Here is a 22,119-nt window from a genome sequence, read left to right as displayed (position 1 = left end):
GCCAGTGCATTCGCCAAGAAAACAATATATGGGACCCAGAGGTCCTGTTCCTGCTTAAACATATCGGCTGGTATGCAGTCAGGACCTGGTGCTTTGCCTCCCGGGATAACCCTTAGCACCGCCCTCACTTCGGTAGGCGTGAAGACCAGAGCTTCTTTGGTAATGATCTGAATCGGATAAACGGGGTTGGAGCCATTCGCTTTGAATTGGTTCCCAAAGTACTCAACCCATTTCCTTGGCTCAACACTATTAGCGGGGGATCTATCTTGTGGGCAATTTCCCCATTTAAGATGCCGCCAGAATTTGATCATATTATTGCTCTGACATGCCTCCAGCAATTCCTTCCAGCGGGTCTCATCCCAATTCTTCTTAGCAACGGCCTGCAAAACTTTATAGGATGCCCTGCAACAACGAATTAGGGTCTGGTCTCTTGACCTTAGGGCCGCATGTAGCGCCCTTTGTGAATCCCTACAGGCGCTATCAAACCAAGTTAGGGGTTTTTGCTTATTCTTACTAGGGCCCATATGTTTAATAAAAAAAGATTGAAGGTTTAAAAAGAGATCCCTGTGGAGTAGTGTGATATTATCCAGAAGGGCCGACTCCTGGATGAACCTGCTGATTTGAGTCAATGCATCTCTCAGCATGCTTCTAATCCTTAACATGACCTCCTCGTCCAGGGCTATTTTGGGCCAACTAACCCTTCTTCTATTGTTGGATATTGAAACCTGTGGCAAGGACGCCTCTGCCGCCATAGGGGTTGCAAAGGCACCTTCTTCAATTGATAAAACCAGTGGGTTGTGATCACTTTCAGCTCTTTTAACAACCACCATATCCAGCAAACTGGGCCACATTTCCACGTTCACCAGGATGTAATCAATGCGCGAGCCGGATCTGCCATTATCAAAAGTCATTGCCCCCAGCCTATCTGACTTCAGACGCCCATTGACTGCTCGCATTCCCTGGTTCAAACATAGACCCTTTAAAAAAATGGCTGATTGAGTCCATTTCTTGATTGGTTGCAATTCCAGACCAGGAATACCCCACTGGGAGTCCTCATCCTCAGTAAGCAAACCGTCGTCCAACCCCATGGGTTCAAAACAGGTATTGAAATCACCCAGTACCACCCTATTTGTGTTCACCGGTAGTGAACCTAGGAATCCATCAAGCACCAATGCAACAGGGGAGCATTTTCCCCCTTGGACGCCCCGCATATAAATATTCACAATTACCATATTTAGTCCTGAAGACGAGGTTATCCGTATTGCCAGCATATCGGGGTTATCCAATGGGAGCTCCATCACCATTACACCCGCGTGTTGGCGCACCCAGGTTGTTAGGCCACCCACAGGCCTACCCCTTGCACCCTTCGTAGCGGGTCTAGAAAAATTTAAGAACCCAGCACGAAAGATTGGCCCAGGAGCCCATGTTTCCTGAAAGGACCAAATATCAGAGAGATCAATAAAAGTCCCCCAATCCGGCAAGTCTAGCTTTGATTCGAGACCTGCAATATTCCAAGAACTTATCCTTAGTTTAGACGGACACAAGTTGGATACCTCTAGTCCCACTCCTGCCAAGTCAAGAGCGGCAGAGTGTGGTGTGCAAGGAGTGAGACTAGCGTCAGAGCGTGGGGGTGAACAACTTGCAGGCGGGACTGGGGGAAGTAGATCACCTGGGATGGCTTTATCGACATTTAGATCAACAATTAGCCCCTGTTCGGCTCCCTCAGCAGATAAACAACAATCAACAGAAGGGAAAACTGATATGCAGTCTGTAGAAAAGCAAGATAAAGGCCAATCATATACTAATTCTGAATGTAGGAATGGTCTGGAGGTGGTCATACCCTGTGGACCATCAGCACATTCCCCCGACTGTCAATCGCACCCATCAAAACAGGATAAGATATTAAATCTGTTGGATGTTTCTAGCGGGGTGAAAGGGATCAGATGGTCCATTCTCCCATCCCCATGCACCTGTTCCAACCTCCCAGGTGGCATACCATAGTTTCTTACTGGCACTGTATTCCACCCTAGGTCTAACCTAGTGGGCAGGGATCTAATGGCCTGACCCGTGTATCTGTTATTGGGTGGCATATACATATTGTGTTGTGTATCAACCAAACCTCCTGAAAAGAAGGGGGGGCACACAAGTGATCTTGGATAGAAGAAGGTCAAATCATGAGGAACTATAGCACTACTCGAATTCCCCAGGTTCCCATTCAATATGAGTCTAACTGCCTCAGGGTCTCTAAAGTTTATGACTATGAGGTCACCCTTTAGGTTTTTTTCCCTACTGCCCAACCAAGAGATACGCCTAACATGTACGATCTCTCCATTAACGTAATATGGGAGTGGTCTATTTAGTCCCAGCCAATGCAATGTTTTATTTTTTAGTTGGGAATATCCCTCCCTTTTTCCATCCTCTAGGGTCGGGACGCCAGTAAGCACGACCACAAAGGGGACAGAGTCGGGGGGCAACTCAACATTCGGGCCCTGCATTTTAACTTTAGTAGGTCGATTCAGCCTGCCCTGCCCCGCATGTCGGATAGGGGGTAACAAACTATCCCCACCCCTCACAGATTCTCTGGCCACCGATACAGCTGATTTGTCTGCTGTCACCAGCGGGACCTGCTGGACGACTTGCTGGGGAGCTGGTACCCCCAAATGAGTGGAATCTGGAAGATTGTTAACTCCAGTTGCGCCCTTAACAGGGCCCTTGGCGACAACCGGGGGCTGGGCTGGGGCTTTTGGGGCCTGAACTGGGACCTTCGATGGAGGGGCTGACTTAGCATGAATCTGCGAAGGCCCTGGCTCAACTTTGTCAGCAAACAAAGACTCAAGGTTCCCCAGCCTTTGTTCCACCCTCTTCAGGATGTCCAGAATTGGTTGCATGAATGATCTAAGAAGATGCTCAAGTGGTCCACAGAAGGTGTTGGACATTAAATCTTTCTCTTGAGGGGGGAGGGATGACCTTAATTCACATACTAAATCAATGACAGGCCTTGATACTGCTGTGGCCAGAACCTCTATGGTTGGTGATGCCGGCACCACAGAGGTAGAAGAAGCTACCACAGGACTATCTTTATCCTTATACTTGGATCCAGCTGTAACATTCGATTTTAATGATTTACCAAATTCTGAGTGGCTAAGCTTGCTTCTCTGTGGACCCCCCACCCCTCTTCTACGTTTGGCCGGAGGGGGCCCATGAGCTTTAGATACATTAGGCATATTGGCTTTTTTTTTAGATGACTCCCTGACTAAAAGAGAGGACATGTTAGATACATTTGAGCCTGGTTTGGATATCTGGGATGGGGACAATGAGTTGTAACATCCTCTGAATAGTTGTCTCAGCAGCACTTAGTCTCATTTGGTGCTTGGCATTTATGCCTGCATCCAGGGTGCAATGCTTAAAGAGGGTCCTGACCGAGTTCCATTTCCCAAATAAAATGAGACGCAAGCTGCACAGTGCACAACTATGCTGTGATATTGTGCTCAGATGCTCCGGTCAGTACATACTCTCACCTGATTGGCACAAAACCTCTTCAGCCAATCGACAGTTGTGGTTGGTGTGGTCATATTAATACTGGAATTTCTTCGCATCAATGTTCAGTTGCCATGTCTGTCTAAGACATGCACAAGTAGTAAAAAATGCCAGCGATTGGTCGCTGATGTTGCCCTGTTTTCTTGTTTTTTAGGCTGTGACTAAATTTAGCAGGGTAAGATTCAGAGCATGCAGACAGTCCATTAAATTAATAAAATATTGGGTAGCAGCACAAATATCATTAGCTGCTGAAAAATATTTACTTTCATCTTATTTAAGATTTCTTCCTTTGTTATCATTTATAATGAACCTATGTTTAGCTGATATCCAGCACTATGAAGCTGCCCTTTGGGTGTCATGTAACACTATTATAATTACATTAAAAAATGGCAATCATATATAGTGACTGACTTAGGCAGTAATATACACCAAAAAGTCTAGAGAAATGCATAATTAGCATACGCTGTGCTTATTGTTTGTAAATGAGACAGATAGTCAGACCTTGATTATGAGTATCCTGTCTGCCAAACCGTCAGTCCATCTACTCTGTTTGGAGTCTGGTAGTAGACCCTTAGTTTGCCAGCGACGGTGCCCCAACTGGCTTCGCTGTTGTAAAGTTTACTCCGATGACCTGATGGTGTAGGGGTCTTCGGAGTAAGGTAACCACACTGCCCATCCTAGAGGGACAGTCTGATGCTCGTTTTTCTGCCTGTCACCACAAGACAGTCAGAAACATAAAAAAAATAATTAATGACTCCATACAATAGGAGGAAACACACTGGGCGTAGGGGCCACTAGATATGTGTTTTTCAGAAACAAACTCCTGCTTTGGGAGTTTCGCTCTGAAACACAAATAGTCTGAAGTGCGGTCATATTTCTGTAACAAATTTTGTGATCTTCATTTAAAACCTTTGGTATTCCAAACTCGTATATATAAAAATATGGTAGTAATATTTCAGTAACCAGGTTTTCAGATGTTTTCTGGTGGTTACTTGGTTAGCAGTGGTATTGGTAAGTACTGGAAAATATTTCCAGAGCACATACAGGAAACAATGTCCTTACTCTCTATAACTGATGAACTACCTAAAGCCAAAGTGAAGAGGATTTGAAGAAGGTCAATTGCAGCGTGAGGTAAAAAGCTGAATATTAGTTGGATGCAGCATGTCTTGTGTAAAATGGAAAGAATGTTGAAAATGTAACAATTCATGTAAGAGATTGTACTATTTTCTGATGTGGGCCTTCTGAATTAAATTGCCAAAGTTATTGACTTTCTAAGTTTGATGTAAAATACCCATGTTCTTTATCTGTTATGTTTTAATAGGCACAACATGACAAGCTTGTGTCTCAACATCAAGATGTGGTAATAGCCACACAGTCTGCCCAGGCATTACTAGAAAAACAGGGATGCTACCTGAATCCTGAAGACAAGGAAAAGCTGCAGAGAAACATGAAAGTCCTGAAGGCCCAATATGAGACAAGTCTAGCTGAGTCTGAAAGGAAAATGAAACTAATCCAGTCTGTGCAAGAGGATTTAGAGAAGTTTACAACAGATTGCAAAGAATTTGAAAGTTGGCTTAGGCAGTCAAAAGAAGATCTCGAGGACTTGGAGAAGGCTGCCCCAGACTTCAGTGGGGTTCGGACCAAGTTGGAGAGGCAGAAAAGCTTCTCAGAAGATGTGATTGCTCATAAAGGTGATTTAAGGTATATCACAATTTCTGGACAGAGGGTGATAGATACAGCCAAGTCATGCAGTAGGGGAGATGGTGTCAAGAGCAATAAAGATGATATTGATACATCTACAACATGCACAATGGTGCAAAGTAAGCTGGATACGGCAGCAGATCACTTCAAATCCCTTTACTCAAAGGTACATTTGTTCAAATGTATAGTGAAAATGTAAAATAAGTCTCAATTACATGTATATATATATATATATATATATATATATAATTAGATTCTGAAACAATTTTGTTTTGGTGGTGGGGTTTGTGTTCAGTATACCAAATTATGAAAATGATTGGCCATTCATAATGTATTATCGTCAAGTTATTCAAATGCTCACCTCATTGGTCACAGGATATGTTACATGTGATCAAAGTTTATTTAAGCAAGGGCACTATAGGTACTGTAACTAACATGCATCTCTGGTTGATGGGGTGACTATAAAAGGGGAACAATAACTATATTTTGACCACTGTCAAATGAACTACTTCCAGGTGTAATTGAATAACTAGTGGAGAGGGTGATGCGATTGTCTCCTCAGGTCACAATTAGATACACTTACTTGTACATTCCCTGGGTTACCATGCAGTATTGCTGACATAAACTGTTTACTGTTGAAAGTGAGAGATACACAAGTAGCTCGGTAAGCTGATGGATGGATGAACAGGTGAACAGATAGATGGACCAATGAATGGTGGATGGACAGATGGATGAGTAGAGTAATGAGTGGACAGATGTGACAATAAATGGATGAATGCACATAACTAGATAGTAATCACACAGGCAAGTAGACAGTGTTAATACTTTGTAAAGCATTTTGGAATAAATGTTATGGCAGTTGCTGGACGATATATCTACAGTTTGTATTTGTCTCTTCATCTGTTTTAATACATTCCTATCTTGGACCTGATTTATATATTGACACAAGGGTAACAAAGTTCCCTCCTCTTTGCCAACATAGTGGACCACCTGCCAAATTTAACTGTGGGCAGACCTTAAGTTTGGCCACGGCAGAGACTACTTTGTCTCCGCAAAAGCCAAACTTCTCCGACTTCCCTGGGGAGTTAGGGCCAGTGAAGAAATGGCAAAATGTCCACCCATCCAATTTAGATGGGTGGATATAAAGTCATTTTTAACTGTTTTTTACCGCCAGTTAAAACCTGGGGCTAAAGAACAGTACATTCATTCTAATGCTCCTCTTGCCACGGGAGAAGCCTCCCATGGCGAGGGGAGCATTACTTTTTTCTTTTCAAAAAGAAAATGGTGTTTCTTGGTTGAACTTTTACTGCTGCTTCCACATTTTGCAATATCATTTCCACAATAGATGATTATTATCTGACATCCCTCAACAACACCAACTTACCCCTCTTTCTGTTGCCTCTGCTTTGCCTTGAGCCGCATATATGAAAGGATGAGTGACCACCTGCAGACCTTTATTGTCTTGTTCCTTCTCATGCCTCATCTGAATAACTCTCCTAAGCAAATATATTGTCACACTTACCCCTCATTGCACTTAGAACTGGTAAGGTTTTCAAAACTAAAAAATAATGTATTTCTCCTCCTTAATTAGCACTTCTGCACGGTGACTGCCCTTCCATATAACCCATGTAAATTAATTTCTGAACTTGTGTCCTACTATTACAGTGACCTCTCATTTTTCACCTTTTCTGCTGGCTACTCAAAATGAAATCTAAGTATTTCAGTCTTACTGCTTTACATCTGTCTCTCATCCAACTCCTCTATCTTTTACTAAATCCTTTGCTTATAACCCATAAGTAATTATTCTGCAAAATACACATTCAACAGTTTTCTTTCAGACATCCATCTCCCAATCTTCGGCCAGATGTACAACCATTGAGATTTGGGATTCACAAATTGCGAGTCGCAATTTGCGAGTCGCAAATCACAAAGTACAGCAGTGTCTGAGACACTGTTTGCGATTCCCAATGGGGTCGCAAATTGCATGCCTCATGAATATTAATGAGGAGGACCTGGTTTGGCAGTTCAGGCTGGACTGTTCCCATGGGGCACAGTTTCAAGACTGATTTGCATATGGCTAGGTTCAAACTGGAATGGCATGGTGAGCAAAAAAACGATGGATTTAGGCCCAGATCTCTGTACTGGGGTGAATGTATGACATTGTTCTGCATTCTGTCCATCAACTGTTGTTTTTGCAATTGTCACCCCGAGTGGGACGGGTATGCTCAGACGTGAGTTCCGTGCTCTCCATGCCACTGGAATCAAGCTATCCTGGCTGATGAGGGCTAAAAGCCCAAAACCGGTCCTAGAATGCTTGTGTCCAGTCCAGGGAGGACCTGGCTTGGCAGTTCGGGCTGGACTGTTCCCATGGGGCACAGGGTCAAGACTGATTTGCATATGGCTAGGTTCAAACTGGAATGGCATGGTGAGCAAAAAAACAATGGATTTAGGCCCAGATCTCTGTACTGGGGAGAATGTATGACATTCTTCTGCATTCTGTCCATCAACTGTTGTTTTTGCATGAATATTAATGAGGCACTCGCAATTTGCGACCCCATTGGGAATGGCTGGGCCCCCCAGATATGGTGGCCTGCTGGGCTCAGCAGACCTCCATATCTGGGACTGCTTTTAAATAAAGCAGTTTTTTTTAATGCAGCCCGCTTTCTCTAAAGGACATTTTTCCCTGCATTCACAAAGGGTAAGGGGTCCTCTAGGGAGCCCTTCCCGTTTGCGAGTGCTTTACCACCCTTTTCAGAAGGATGGTAAACTGTGACTGTTTTGCAACCACAATTGTGGTCGCAAAACAGTCTTACATAGGGCTCTGACTCGCAATTAGGATGGGACGGTCTTGGAACGCCCATTCCTAATAGCGAGTCGCTAATCCTATTTAGCAAGTCACCAAAAAATTGCCTCTCGCTAAATATGGTTAGTACATTGCCCATTTGTATTTTGCATTGCGCAAACGGGTCGCAAACCTGTTTGCGCATGCAAAATAGGGTTGTACATCTGTCTCCAAGTGTCTTCCTGTTGCTGAAAACATTTAGAATATATTAGTTCATAGTAAGGGCCTGATTGACAAAGGTAAATTTACACTTTTGTGTAAGTTTACGATTGTTTGGTATTTACAAAGGGGTTTATGGGTAGCATCTTTACGAGTGCGGTTTACCCACAAATAAAAAGATAGGAGTGTCCTGTCTTTTTATGTGCTGAGACTCCGCACTCATAAAGATACTACTGGTAAATCCCTTTGTGAATAGGAAATAATCGTAAACTTACACAAAAGTGTAAGTTTACTTTTCTCAATCAGGCCCTAAGTGTTTATTTTTCTAGTGCTCTACTCACAGGTGTCTCCTCATTAGTTGGTTTCTGGCCTGGACACTCAACTGAGAGTGCCCTAATCATGTATTAAATATTTTACTACTTCTTTTCATGGTAAGCCTCATTCTTGGTCTGCTTTATGTGTTGAGCACCGTTTGCCAGTTTGGATCATGCTGTCTTTCTCTCTCAAGTTTCTATCTCCAGGAATCTCTGATACTACTCTTGAATAGTTTCTGTCCTGTCTGCCTCATCTTTCATATTCAGCTTCTTGGAAAACCTATCTTCTCCACTGTTACCTGTAAGCTATGGTGTACCTTAAGTTGTTGACCTTGGCCATCACCTTTTCTACACAACCCCTTGCCATCTATTTCTGATCTTTTGGATGTATCCCAATGCTTTCTCCTTGCTTAACTGATCTTCAAATCTAAATTATTTTTCAACTCTCTTCTTCACTACCACTCTAAAGCAGAAATTATTTTGTTCAACACTCCTTCCGCCTCTTGCTATCCCTATCTCTCCCCACTATCTAACTTTTTCCTCACTTTTATTAGTCCCACTGCTTCAACTCAGAATGTATAAATATATGATAATTCTGTTCTACTTTTCTGTTCACAGTGCCCACATTACTTCAGTATTAGGCTATTCATTATTATAAAAACAAATTCTTCTTGCTATTAAGACGGAATGTTTGGACTCCTCTTAAAGTCTATTTCCACTCTTGTAACACATTCTTTTTTTTTTTTTTTTACTTTTTAATATATAGAACAAAAAGAAACAACACATCAAACATACAATCAAGGCAATACAATAATAATAAAGCCATTAGGTCTGCGCTCAAGGAGGACAGGAGACACATAATCACAGTAGAAAAGATTCTTTGAATACAGAGGAGGGGAGGGCGCCAAAGGTAGAATTGCAAATGTACAGCACAATATACCACAGCTAGAAGTAATGTAGGTCAGGGCGACTGGGGAGGACTAGGAATAGCAGTAAATGGGGGCGTACAGCTATCTCCACGATATGAGTTCCACGGGTTCCAAATCTTCCCCCATTTTTTGGGCCTGCCTCTTGCCATATACACTGTCTTCTCTCTAAACATGCACCAGTCCAGACTCTCCTTCCAAGCAGTCACTGTAGGCGGCCTCGGGGACCCCCATAACTGTGCAATGTCCCTCTTAGCAACCATATTGGCCAGAGTCACCCATCGAAGCTGCGACACGTCATAATCATTCGGACCCCACACATTCAATAAACATTGTCGGGCTTCCGGCATCATCACAACACCTGTTACTTCATCCATCACCTCATGTATACGTTTCCAAAATCGCACCACCTCAGGGCATTCCCATATGATATGGAGATAGGTGCCAAGGAGACCACACCCACGCCTACACATGCCATCCGTGGAATAGCCCATATGGATCAGACGGGGACCGGTGACATAGATTCTGTGGAGGATCTTGAGTTGGACCAGACGGAGGCGGGCCGGAATCGCCACCTTCCTGGGAGAGGAGATCGCGGACTGCCAGTCCTCATCATCCAGTTCAATACCATCAGCAATCCAGGCCTCACGAAGGCGATCGAGCAGACTCGATCGGTCATTAATCATTTTCTTATAGAACAGCGAGATAGTACTGTCTGGCACATAACCGTCTAGTATACGATCTTCGAGGGGTGAGGAATCGGGAATATCACTACCCACTGGCATCACAGAGTTCCGAGCATGGCGCACCTGGACATAACGAAATTGTTCCCTGTCACTCAGCTTATACTCTATTTGCAGATCCGAGAAGGTCTTCACCCCTCCTTTAACCCAGAGATCACGCACTTTACTAATACCGATCGTGTCCCATTTATCAAATCCCTTCGACTTCCACAGGCCACCCAACTTCGCAGAGGCATATAGCGGAGTTGCACCAGTTAATTTATCACTCCAGCCCATAGCCGCCGTTGCGCTATGCCATACCCGCACGGCTATAGCGGTAGGTCCCGAGAGTAGTGAACGGGAGGGTCCCGAATAAAGCGCCCTGTAGTATTCACCACCCGGCAGCAGACACTTATCCATTTCAAATGCTGGATTCAACGCCGGGCCATACATCCCGTGGTTGATGGCAGCAAGGTGGGAGGCCCAATAATACCTACGAATATCCGGGAGCGCTATACCGCCATCATACCAGGGAAGTGTCAATTTTGGAAGAGCGATGCGTGAACGTCCGTCCCATATTAATTGCCTGTGCAACGACTCTACTTCCCGAAAATATTTTGACGGGATGACATCAAAACTATTCTGAAGTGCGTATAGGAACCGCGGTAAGGACATCATTTTGAAAAGGGCCGCACGCCCCAGGGGAGATAGCGGTAATTTACGCCAATGCGCCACATCGGAGCGCAACCTCTGGAGTGGGGGGAGTAAATTACGTTCATAGCGAATCGCCGGATCCAACGAGATAAACACGCCCAAGTACTTAAAGCCAGACTGCGACAACTGGATGGGACAGCCCCGTGGCAAACGAGGGACATCCCCCGCAAGTACATAAACGTAGGATTTCGACCAATTAATGATAAGGCCCGAGTTCTTCCTGAAGGAGTTAAGTACGTCAAACAGTACGTTGAGCGATTTTTGGGGAGATGTAAGGTATAATAAAGTATCATCCGCGTATAAGGAAATGCGATCTTCGAATTCCGGCGTCCAGCGTATACCTTTCATCGAAGGGTCCCACCGTAGCCAAGCGGCAAGTGGCTCCAACGCCAAGGCAAAGAGGAGCGGGGACAACGGACAACCCTGCCGGGTGCCCCTCCCAAGAGTAAATGGCACGGAGACACGGCCATTAACCACCACCTGCGCCAGTGGCGTTTCATACAGGAGTTTGACCCAACCAATAAAACCAGCGCCGAATCCAAATTTGGCGAGTACCGCCGAAAGATAGGACCATTCGATTGTATCAAAGGCCATCGTGGCATCCAAGGACGCCAAGATGGCCGGTTCACGCAGCGTCGGGGCTCTCGCGAGAACACCATGCAAACGTCGCAGATTTAATGCCGTGTTACGGTGCGGGATAAAACCCGATTGATCCGGATGAATCAGGTCGCTAATAACGGTAATCAAACGATTAGCAAGCAGTTTGTCGAGGATCTTGGGCTCCGCATTTAAGAGCGAAATAGGTCTATAAGACGAGCAGCGATCCCGTGGTTTACCCTCCTTATTGATCACCACAATAGTCGCAAGACGCTGATCTCTGGGGAGGGAGCCACTGTTTCGCGCAGCCAAAAACATATCACGGAGATAGGGAGCAAGAGTATCAGGGCGTAATTTATACAGTTCAACAGGAAGGCCATTGGGACCCAGAGCCTTGCCGGAACGAATGGAGCGTAGCGCGAGAGCCACCTCATCCACCGAGGGCGTGGCATCTAAACAGTCACGATCCGATTCCGACAAACATGGAATTGTTATATCTCAAAGCAACAACTGCGAATCCTCTTTGGGCCTGTCGGACACCGAGGTATAGACCTCTCGAAAATAATCAGCAAAGCATTCAACAATTTCAACAGGGTCCGTTACACGCACACCACCACATGTCTCAATCACCGGAACCACTCTACTCGCTCTCTCCCCCTTCTGTCAAGCCAGGCAATCAATTTTCCTGCTTTATCACCCAAATCATATAGCCGTCCCTGCTGTTCCCTACTCATCATCTTTGCCGCATCAGTAACCAAAGTTTTATATTCTAATTGTTTAAGGCGGAGGACATGTAACGTTTCTCGAGACACCCCCCGTTCCAATGCAGTCTCCAGGTCTGTGATTTCAGTCTCGACCTGAACAATTGCCTCATTCTTACATTTCTTAGCACACCCCACCAAAGACAATGCCTGTCCCCTGATCACAGTCTTAAAAGCTTCCCATAACGAAACAGGCGAGGATACAGAACCAGCATTCTCAGTAAAATACAGATCAAATGATCAATTCAGTGCGAGTCTTAGGGTTAAGAAGATACCAGGGGTTAATCGGAGCTACCCTCCCTTCGGCGCCAATGCTAAGATTAAAATGAAACCAAATAGGGGAATGGTCTGATATACCCCGGGCCAAGTGTCTAATCTCTCCAATCGAGGGGGACAGGGCAGCTGGTATCAGGATATAATCCAATCTAGAAAGACTACCATGAGCTCCCGAATGGAAAGTAAACTGTGTTTGCTCTGGATGCATTAGTCTCCAACAATCTACAAGTCCCAATGTTTCCAGGAAGTCACCCAACCAGGCTTGCGCAGCAGGAAGATCTCGGGGCGGATATCGGTCTATTCTGCCAGAAATGACGGAGTTAAAATCACCACCCAATATCAAAACACCCTCCGGGAGACCCAGAACCATCCGCCCCAAGTCCGTAAATGTCGTGGATTGTAAGCCCGGGGGGACATACACCGACACCAACGAAATTGGTTTTCCCTCCCACCGCCCAACAAGTGCAACATATCGACACCTGGCATCAAGGATCACATCATCAATCTCGAGGGGGAGGGAACCCTAAGCAAAATACCCACTCCTCTAGAACTAGATGTAAATCCGGAATGGGCGACAAGACGATAACCCCGTCTATTAAGAGCGTGACAAGTACTTCCTATTAAGTGAGTCTCTTGTAGCAAAACGACATCAGGCGAAAGGCGCCGCAACAGCAGCATAACCACCCCTCTCTTTATCCGATCACCCAACCCATTCACATTCCAGCATAATACCCTCAACCCTCTACCCCCCATCCAGAACCACAATGAACTCCCATCGTAAAACGAGCGTCACACCAATGTCAAAGATAATGAAAATACCTTGCCTTGAAAAAGAAAAGACAAACAATCCCAAAACATGTCCCTCCCTCCCCCCAAGGTTCCCAACACAACTCCCCCCACCCTGCACCCCTGCACCGACTCAAAAGCCACCCCAATTTGCAGTGTGCCTGTCGCCCTAACACTTACAAACAAAAAACTAATCTACACAAAGAAAACCCCAGAGGAGGAAAGGGTCCCGTCAGCCCCGCTACCCCCCAAAATACGAATGGAATGATCAAAGAAGTCAGTGAGCCTCAGCTGGTCACGTGGAATAGTGTTCCGGACACAGGCACTATAATCATCCTTGGTCCATCAGTCCCCCCTCAGCACCACCAGCATGTTCCTGGCCAGCACGGCGAGCCGGCAAAGTGTCCAACCAATCACTCGCTTCCTCAGGCTTGACAAAGAAGAATGTTCGATTGTCATATTCAACACGCAACCGGGCTGGGAATAACATAGCGTATTTTAGTTCCATGTCTCTTAGTCGCTGTTTCACCCCTTGAAATCCCATTTGTTGTTTCTGGACCGATTGAGAAAAGTCCGGATAGAAGTTCACAGCAGCGTTCTCGAACTGCGTAGGGCCGTTCGTCTGTGCCGCCTGCAAAATGGCGTCGCGATCCCTAAAGTTGAAGATCCGTGCAATAATCGGACGGGGAGGAAAACCGGGCTTCGCCTGTCCCCCTGGCACTCTGTGTGCACGTTCGATGGCAAAGAATTTGCTCAGGCCTTTGGGTGCAAGATGATTAAGAATGAGGTCCTCCACTCGAAGATCAGTGGCGAGTGAACTAGAATCTTCCGGGACCCCAATAATACGCACGTTGTTGCGCCGTGCACAGCCTTCAAAATCCTCCAAGCGACGAGCAAAAAAGTCATTAGCAGATCTAAGGTTGCGTACTTCTGTTTGCAAGTCGGACACATCCGTGGTGAGGCTGGATGTCTTTAGGTCCAATGACTTCACCTTCTCGTTCGTCTTGGCCAAATCAGTTCGAATAAGATTAACATCAATAGCCACCGTGTCCAACTTCAGAGCCAAGGCTTCATACTGTTGGCCAATAGAAGACTGAATACCCGCAATGGCGCCCATCACGTCCTGTAACGTTAATCCCGCCAATACAGCAGGATCGTCGACAGCCTCCTCCCGGGTCTTAGGTGTGCCACCAGGGGATCCTTTAGAAAGTGTGTAGCGATCCATGACATTCGTCTGGGTTGAACCTCCACGGGTGGTGGTCTAGACTTTCTGTTTCTCACTCTCAGGCTTGCCCGTCATGGCGAGCCGGGTACCCCGGAGGGAGGCTTGGGATCTGGTACAAATGGCTCCTTAAAATTCACACACAAGAGTACAGGAGGCGAAGTTGAGCCAATTTGAGTCCACAGCCAAACAGTCGCTAGCTCGAAGCTCAATGAGCTGGCATCGGAGCCCGTCCGATCCACAGACACACCGCAGATAGAAGACAGTGCGCTGGAGAAACGAAACCGAAAGTTAAGTGAGGCTGCGGTTTGACCCCCTCAGGCCGTTGTTGTTAAATTACGACCTGGGCCCTGCTACAACTCAAGGTCCAGGCTGTTCCATGGAGAAGGCCGCAAAGTTCAGGACGGCAAAACTCGGGGACCCTGTGCCCGATTTTGACCCAAAAACCTGCTAGTACATCAGCCGGGTTGTGTCTTCAAAGATCTTCCATCAAATCAGGATATTATCCAGGATAAATGCGGGAGCCAGCGAGGGACCTCGGGAGCCCTGTGCTCACGCGGCCATCTCGGATGCGCGCGAAGCTCCTCCCCCTTGTAACACATTCTTTATTCCGGTATACATCCCATATTTGATTTTCTTCATGACTTTTGGATGCTTCCATATCAGACTGCTCCTAAATGTGGCATTGCATTTATATTTATGGTGTTTAAATGTCTGTCTTATCCTTCCTTACTTTCCTGTTCTCATCACACTATCACAATTTTGTCTGATTCATTTCTTTGATATTCATGTAAAGTTTACCTTTGGAATGATCTGTTAAATGTGTGTTGGCAAAAGGTGCTTTGTAAATTTAAAAAAATGCATACATTATAATGTATTTCTTTGTATTCTGATATTTTGTCTATTTGTACATTTAGACCCACTTAAACTGGCATTTTTGGAGCAAAAAAGTATATCTGAGCAGATATTTTATAAAGACAAACATTACTAATTTACAGTACATTTTCAGAAACTACAAGACACTCATATTTATTTACTCTGTTATTTGTATACTTTTAGTGCAATATCCTTGGAAATAATCTTAAAGACCTGGTGGACAAATATGACCACTATAAAGATGTGTCCTCTGGGCTTCGGTCAGGGCTTCAAGCTTCTGAAACATCTGCCAACAAGCGACTGTCTGAGCCAATTGCAGTGGACCCCAAAAACCTTCAGCGTCAACTAGAAGAGACAAAGGTAAACAACTTAGTTAATGCCTGGTATGTTCATCTTATTTCGGGGAAACTGTTCTTGTTACCACATTTTATTGAGTTCAACATAGACATGTACAATGACTGTGGAACATACTGTGACATGTATACTCTTTCCCTGCCTGCCTCAGCCCACCAGCCTTCTGAGTTTGTATAATTTCAAAGATGAGTTTTCCTGTCTATTCCGTCCAAGTCGGGAACCCCTCCCTTCACCACCTGCTTTGTGTCTTATTCCCTACATTTTTTAATTTCTCTCATCAAGTGAAGGAGACATGCTTCCCATATTTCCAGAGAGATTAACCTGTATCTGGCACAGTTGGCACATTTTTTGTAGTGTTTCTTCATAAAAGAAGATTTCTAAACTCATAAATCTGTCCTGGTCCGCCCTCAAACCCTCTAATCCCGGGGACTTCTTTGTTCTTTCAGGCCCTGGCTATATCCCTGGTGGCCACTGTATTTCATGGTATCTTTAATATAATCCTAGAAATTGCACATCACAAATTAAAAATGTTTCAGAATAATACAAGTTGCCAATTTCATTATTCCATGCAATGCTAGGATTCATTATAGTACGTCCTTGTTGATGGAATATGAGCCTAAAATAATTGGTAAATATTATTCAGTTTTAATATGGTTACCCTACTTCGAAACAACATTAGATACAGGAGAATTCAGCATGAATTGCTTCTATATAATTAGCACATATTCACTATTATTATTATTATTATTATTATTATTATTATTAATCAGCATTTCTTAAGCACATAGCTACCCGCAGGTATCCCAGCTCTAGTGACAACAAGCAGACAGAGTTAGGGGTTCTAAGACATATTCTGGAATAGCCAGGTTTTCAATTGCTTTCGAAAGGAAAGGTGATGGGCCGTTGATCGTAAATAACTAGGAAGGGTGTTCCATTGTCTAGACACGTTGTAAGAGAAAGAGCGGCAACCGGAGCGGGCTCTCTTGATTTTGGGAACAGATTCCTGAAACAAATTGGATGAGCGGAGACATTTTAGGGGGCGATAGAAGGTTATGAGGGAGTGATTGATTTTGGAGCCATTCCCCCAGAGGGTCTTATGAGCTATGCATAATGATTTAAATATTATGCGCTCATTTATTGGCAGCCAGTGCAATGTTTTGAGAGCCGTCTTGGCGGAGTGAGTTTTGGGTATATTGTGTAGCAGGCTGGCTGCACAATTCTGCACTACGTGCAGTTTCCTTGTAGTGGATTTAAGGGCACCCAAGTAGAGGGAATTCCCATAGTCCAGGCGGCAGAGAACTAGCGCCTGAACCATGACTCTCCAAACGGGTAACGGAAGAAGAGGTGCAATGTTTCGGATCAATCTAATTATACCAAAGCAGGTGGCTGCGAGCTTCACTGCTTGGTGATCGAATTTGAGAGAGCTATCCAACCAAACTCCCAAGCTTTTGATCCACTAAAAGAAAATATGTTTGTTGTGACAGTACACATTTTGTTTGTTTTAACTATTGATTCAGTCTGTTACCACTGGTAAACTCCTGTGTAGCATTTTGTGGATGGATGATGATTCCCTCTCCTTGGTCTTCTAATGTGACCCCATATTGGTAGACCAATATTGGTGCACTTCCACCTCCAGAATAAATGCAGTTCGCTCTTCATACCCCTGGAGATAGGTTTCAGAGCCGCATTTACAAGTTGGCGGATGGAATATTCTCTCACAAATATGGCCTGTTGTCCCGTCCCCCCATATTACATGTGTATTCTATTCTATGGCACTTGTAATACAGTGGGCGGTGTGAAAATCATATTTTGACAGAGCATTACGTCTGCCAATCTCTAAATAACGCCACGAGTCTCCACCTCTTTCACCTCTCTCCTGCTTTCATCCCCCATGTATTGCGGTGTTTTGATATATGTATGTAGGTACATAGTGATATTTGTATAGTGTGAACCAACTGTACATTAGGTGAGAGGTCTGGAGACGATCTACAAGATCGCGAGCATTAAATGGGGATTACACAAATACATTTTACTAACGTTTAGGCACTTGCAGATAAAGTGCATTATCCATGGATGTCTGTTGTGTTTATTATCCACATAGATCCAACCAAAACAGATGTCATACTTAACCCTCTCTACCAGCAACTAGTCTCCGGGCCTCCACGTTATTCTTATCATGTTTATCCCTTTAAGATTCTTCATTGTACTGTGATTTTTCACAAATTCTCGACCCCTATGACATTGACTAGACTCAAGCATTCAAGGTATCATTACTTCTTCTGATAGTCCTGAGGAAGGTGGACCATTACCAAACTTTTGTCAACCGAAAAGTGCAACAGACAGTTTAATTGTCTACTGTTGCAGACCTACGAAAGTGGAATCACAATTGTTTAATTTTCTCTTTGGTAGGACTTCTGCCACACATCAGGGACCTTGGTTTTAATTTACTTCTACTGATTGGACTTCTGGAATGTTTTTTTGATGGGGTCACTGATTAAAGCACACACATTCTTGTATTGCACAAAGTGTCTTACTAAAACTTTATTTGATGTTTCTCACTTAGTATATGTTTTATTTGAAATGCAATGATTAAATGCAGTATACTGCAATGCCATAGGAGTAAATGTATGCTATTTGATTATGTGGGTATAAAAGTGGTACATTGTTATTGCCACTGGGCCTGCCTTCAGAAGCGATGTGATGAAATGGAGTACACATACAGTCAAAATAATTGCCCGCCCGCCATATTTAGATGCGGGCAGACCATAGGTTTTACTATGTCAATGATTACCCATTAGTGCCATAGCCAAACCTCTCTGATAATCAGACGGAGTGAGGGTCATTGAAGAAATGGCTGTATGTCTGCCCACACAATTAGAATGGGCAGACATATAGCCATTTTTTTACTGTCCGTCACTGCCAGGGAAACACTGTCAGTGAGGAACAGTAAAATATTAATATTCCTCCCCTAGCCATGGGAGATGACTCCCATGGCAAGGAGACCATTACATTTTTTTCATTTTCAAAAAGAAAATCCCAGTTTAGGATTTTCTTTTCGAGAATAAAAGAAAACTGTGTGGTGCAGGAAGCACCATGACAATGGTTCCCTCCAATTCATTATAAATGGCCACCTGCTTGGTGGTCATTTATAAATGCTGCAGGCTGTCCTTCCACAAGGGGACGGAGTACTTTACTTAGTCCTTCTGGTAGAACATTGGGCAGTCAGCCCAGAATTAAATGAGGTCATATGCCATGTTGGAGTAGTTAGAAAAGGGTTACTTTCTGCAAAGGGCATTGATGAATCTTGTGTTGAAGGGAGCCAGTGTAGGTTATTTTGCGCTTGGCATGGTATATTTATTTGAATGGGGCAGTGGGTTTAAGTGAAGTGAGCATCCTGGTGATTGCTGCCTCGTGTACTGGTAAGAAATTGCAGAATGCTTTGAGACAGGTGTTTATCTTGAGTTGTAATTAACATGTCAATTTTAGGCTGAGGAATATTGTTTTTAATGAGAATCAGTTGTAAGATCATCTTCTACAGGTTCTTGTTTAAATTGCCTGTTTCTGCAATTCATATACGGAAATTACCTTTGACCTACGAAGGATATCTCCCTGCCTTTCCGCAGTCAGCAGAGGGGTGTGATTTTAAAACAAGAATTCCAGTGCTGTTCTGCCGCGTTACGATAGGCACGTTCCTTCTTATAATCAGTTTTTAAAAAGAGTGAAAGACCATGTGATTGTACTAGAAAGCAATTAGGAAATTCTGAATAGGCCATGAAACAGAACACCAGACTCAAATTTTGGGTGAGTGGGTCACCCGCTAAAAAAAGCAGGTGCCCCATCCATCTGATTTAAAGTGCCAATGACATAACTTCACTCTTAATACGAACATGACATCTAGCACTTTCTGTTGGATGTCCCTTATTTGCCCAACTCTAAATAAACCCCAGTGCTCTAGGCTGTGCCCTGTCAACCTAGACAAAAGCTGTGCATTGGTATTGCATTTAGCTCTGTTTTTCTTCTTTTTGAACTACTGGAGAATAACTAAACCTTCGTTAGCCTTACAGATTAATTTACTATGATCACCTGTTTGTAATTTTTCCGTGCCAACAGATTAAATGCTGACATAATACAATAATGTATACAACACGAGCAAACAGTCAACCCTACTCAAATTGTCCAATTTTGCAGGTTCTCCAAGGGCAGATAGCAACTCATCAGGTTGCTGTTGAAAAAACGAAAAAAGCTGCAGAAGTGCTCTTGGATACAAGGGGAGGCCTGCTGCCAAACACAGATGAAATACAAACAGCATTAGGTATGATTCCTTTCACTTTCAGAAATCAATGTTGTGAATGACCGCAACTTACCTTACTATGACATCCAGCCAATGAGTAAAAGCAAAAAGTGTTTGTCAGGACTGCGCCTCAGATTTTGTAAATGAGCTGGTATTGCAAGCAGTTGGTCCGGTCTGTGTACGTTGTCTGTATGCTAAAGATAGCTGTGTCTTGAGTGCTGCATTAAAATGCAGACCATCAAAACCATATAGAGGCAATCCGATGCTACCAATAGACTTCTCTGTTTTCCAGTTATGCTGTAGTGCTCAAGAAGGTGCGTGTGGGGTTACAGCGGCACACACTATACAAAGGAAAATGTCACTGAGTGTGTACTGTTGAGCATAAGTGATAGTTGTCATCTTTTTCAAGTGGGTGTGAACAAGGTCTTGCCATTGGAAGATACTAATGACAACTATTCCCCCAACACATAGCCTATCCTTTTCATGTATTAGGGTTCATCAGTAGAGAAACCACTTGCACTTTGCGTGAAGTGTAAACTAAGCAGGTGCCTTTTTCACAAAGTTAGATGAAAGTGTTGCCAAATTTCTCAAATGTAAATGCACTATAATTTACCAAACCATCCAAAAACATAATTAGCAACCAAATGTAAGTGGCAAGCGTTGAAAGTTCAGTAAAGTTTGGTTTTACTTTTCATAGGGTGGAAAACCTCCATACTAAAATAGAGCCCCTCCTTCCTATATTATTAATTAAATATGAAACAGAGACCAAGAAAACATCTCATAGTAAACCATTATCAGAAACACCAGATTCTAAATCTTTTTTTTTCACTGCATTGAAAATTGATTTCATTTTCCACTGCTCCTACATCATGGCAATGATCAAATAGTTTCTGCAAGTGCGCTCTAGTGGTGGTTTGCACACCAGGCGAACAGATAACTGTAGGAGATGGGATAGTGGCTGTTGGTCCGCTATCATTCTTCGCTTCTTAAATGTATCTCGGATCTCCGTGGTAGGTGCATGATGGGTGATGCTCTTGGGCCGCCATATTCCTTGTCTCTCTCAAGTCGGTCAGGACGTGGTTGACACCGAACTTATCACCCTGACGGCTGCAGCTGTGGCAGACCTGCTGTCAGAAAAGCCCATGCTCTCAGTTCTCAACAGTCACTACATATAGCATGGTTCTTGGCTTGGACTGGGAGGGAATGCTGGGATTGAGAGAGGGTGGCAGTACCACAGATGCATTATTTTCACATATTTTGAAGGATTCCATTATAAAGACTCAGTGAATTAACATCTCACCACTGCCCTGTCATGTCTGAACAGCTACACTTTTAAACCTAGCAGTCAACTCAGATTAGCACAGCAGGTCCATGGGACTGGGGGCTGCCCCATGGTGAGCTTTGCATTTCAGAACTTTATAAAGAGGTATCTGCCAAGAAAGTGGAGGCTTCTTTCTTGAACCTTCTGTCGGCCCCTGTCTGAAAAGACTCCAAGACTGGGGTTTACTATGTCACATGAGACATTGCCAACCTGTTGGTAGGTTGTCCTAAAGACCCTTCCTTCTATTGGGTCATATGAATGCATCCCATAGCCCCTCCTCTGCCATGCTGTCATGCTTCTGCCTGGAGCCCCAGTGAACTATCGGGCATAAGTGACATGGACTGACATTCAAACAAGCTACTGTGTTCATTTTACTATACAGGTGAATCAAGTAGAATATTATTTTGGGATTTCAGTCTGTTCACCTTTATCACCTGTTGACCATATTGACTGCCTTAGTTTTCTATGCTTTTTTGTAATTGTAACCGATTTTTATCATTTTGATGTGTATGCTGAAATATTGTTGAATTACAGCACTGAGGAAACTACAAAAGTGAAAGTGACTTTGACATTCCCAGATGGTGTTCTAGGAACAGCGACGTGGCTATTTCACAAAAATAAAGCAGACATTTAAATACATTTTCACAAATTCATGGCATAGTAAATAAAAGGTAATAAACAGAGGTATGTAGATGTTATACTCCCCTTGTGTGATCATGG

General features: G+C 44.0%; 1 protein-coding gene across 2 annotated transcripts in view; it reads left to right on the top strand.

Moving 5' to 3' along the window:
- Positions 1-22,119, top strand: part of DST (dystonin) — a 1,569,532-nt gene that overhangs the window by 988,472 nt on the left and 558,941 nt on the right. For both annotated transcript variants that reach the window (XM_078647976.1, XM_078647975.1), the window contains 3 exons: positions 4,859-5,404; positions 15,617-15,793; positions 19,976-20,099. In XM_078647976.1, coding sequence (XP_078504102.1) covers positions 4,859-5,404; positions 15,617-15,793; positions 19,976-20,099 — 847 coding nt within the window. The remainder of the gene's footprint in view (positions 1-4,858; positions 5,405-15,616; positions 15,794-19,975; positions 20,100-22,119) is intronic.

Source organism: Lissotriton helveticus, chromosome 6, assembly GCF_964261635.1.
Source record: "Lissotriton helveticus chromosome 6, aLisHel1.1, whole genome shotgun sequence".
NCBI classification, from domain to species: Eukaryota; Metazoa; Chordata; class Amphibia; order Caudata; family Salamandridae; genus Lissotriton; species Lissotriton helveticus.
Note: the sequence above shows the minus strand (reverse complement) of the source record. Positions and strands in the feature narration are given on the sequence as shown.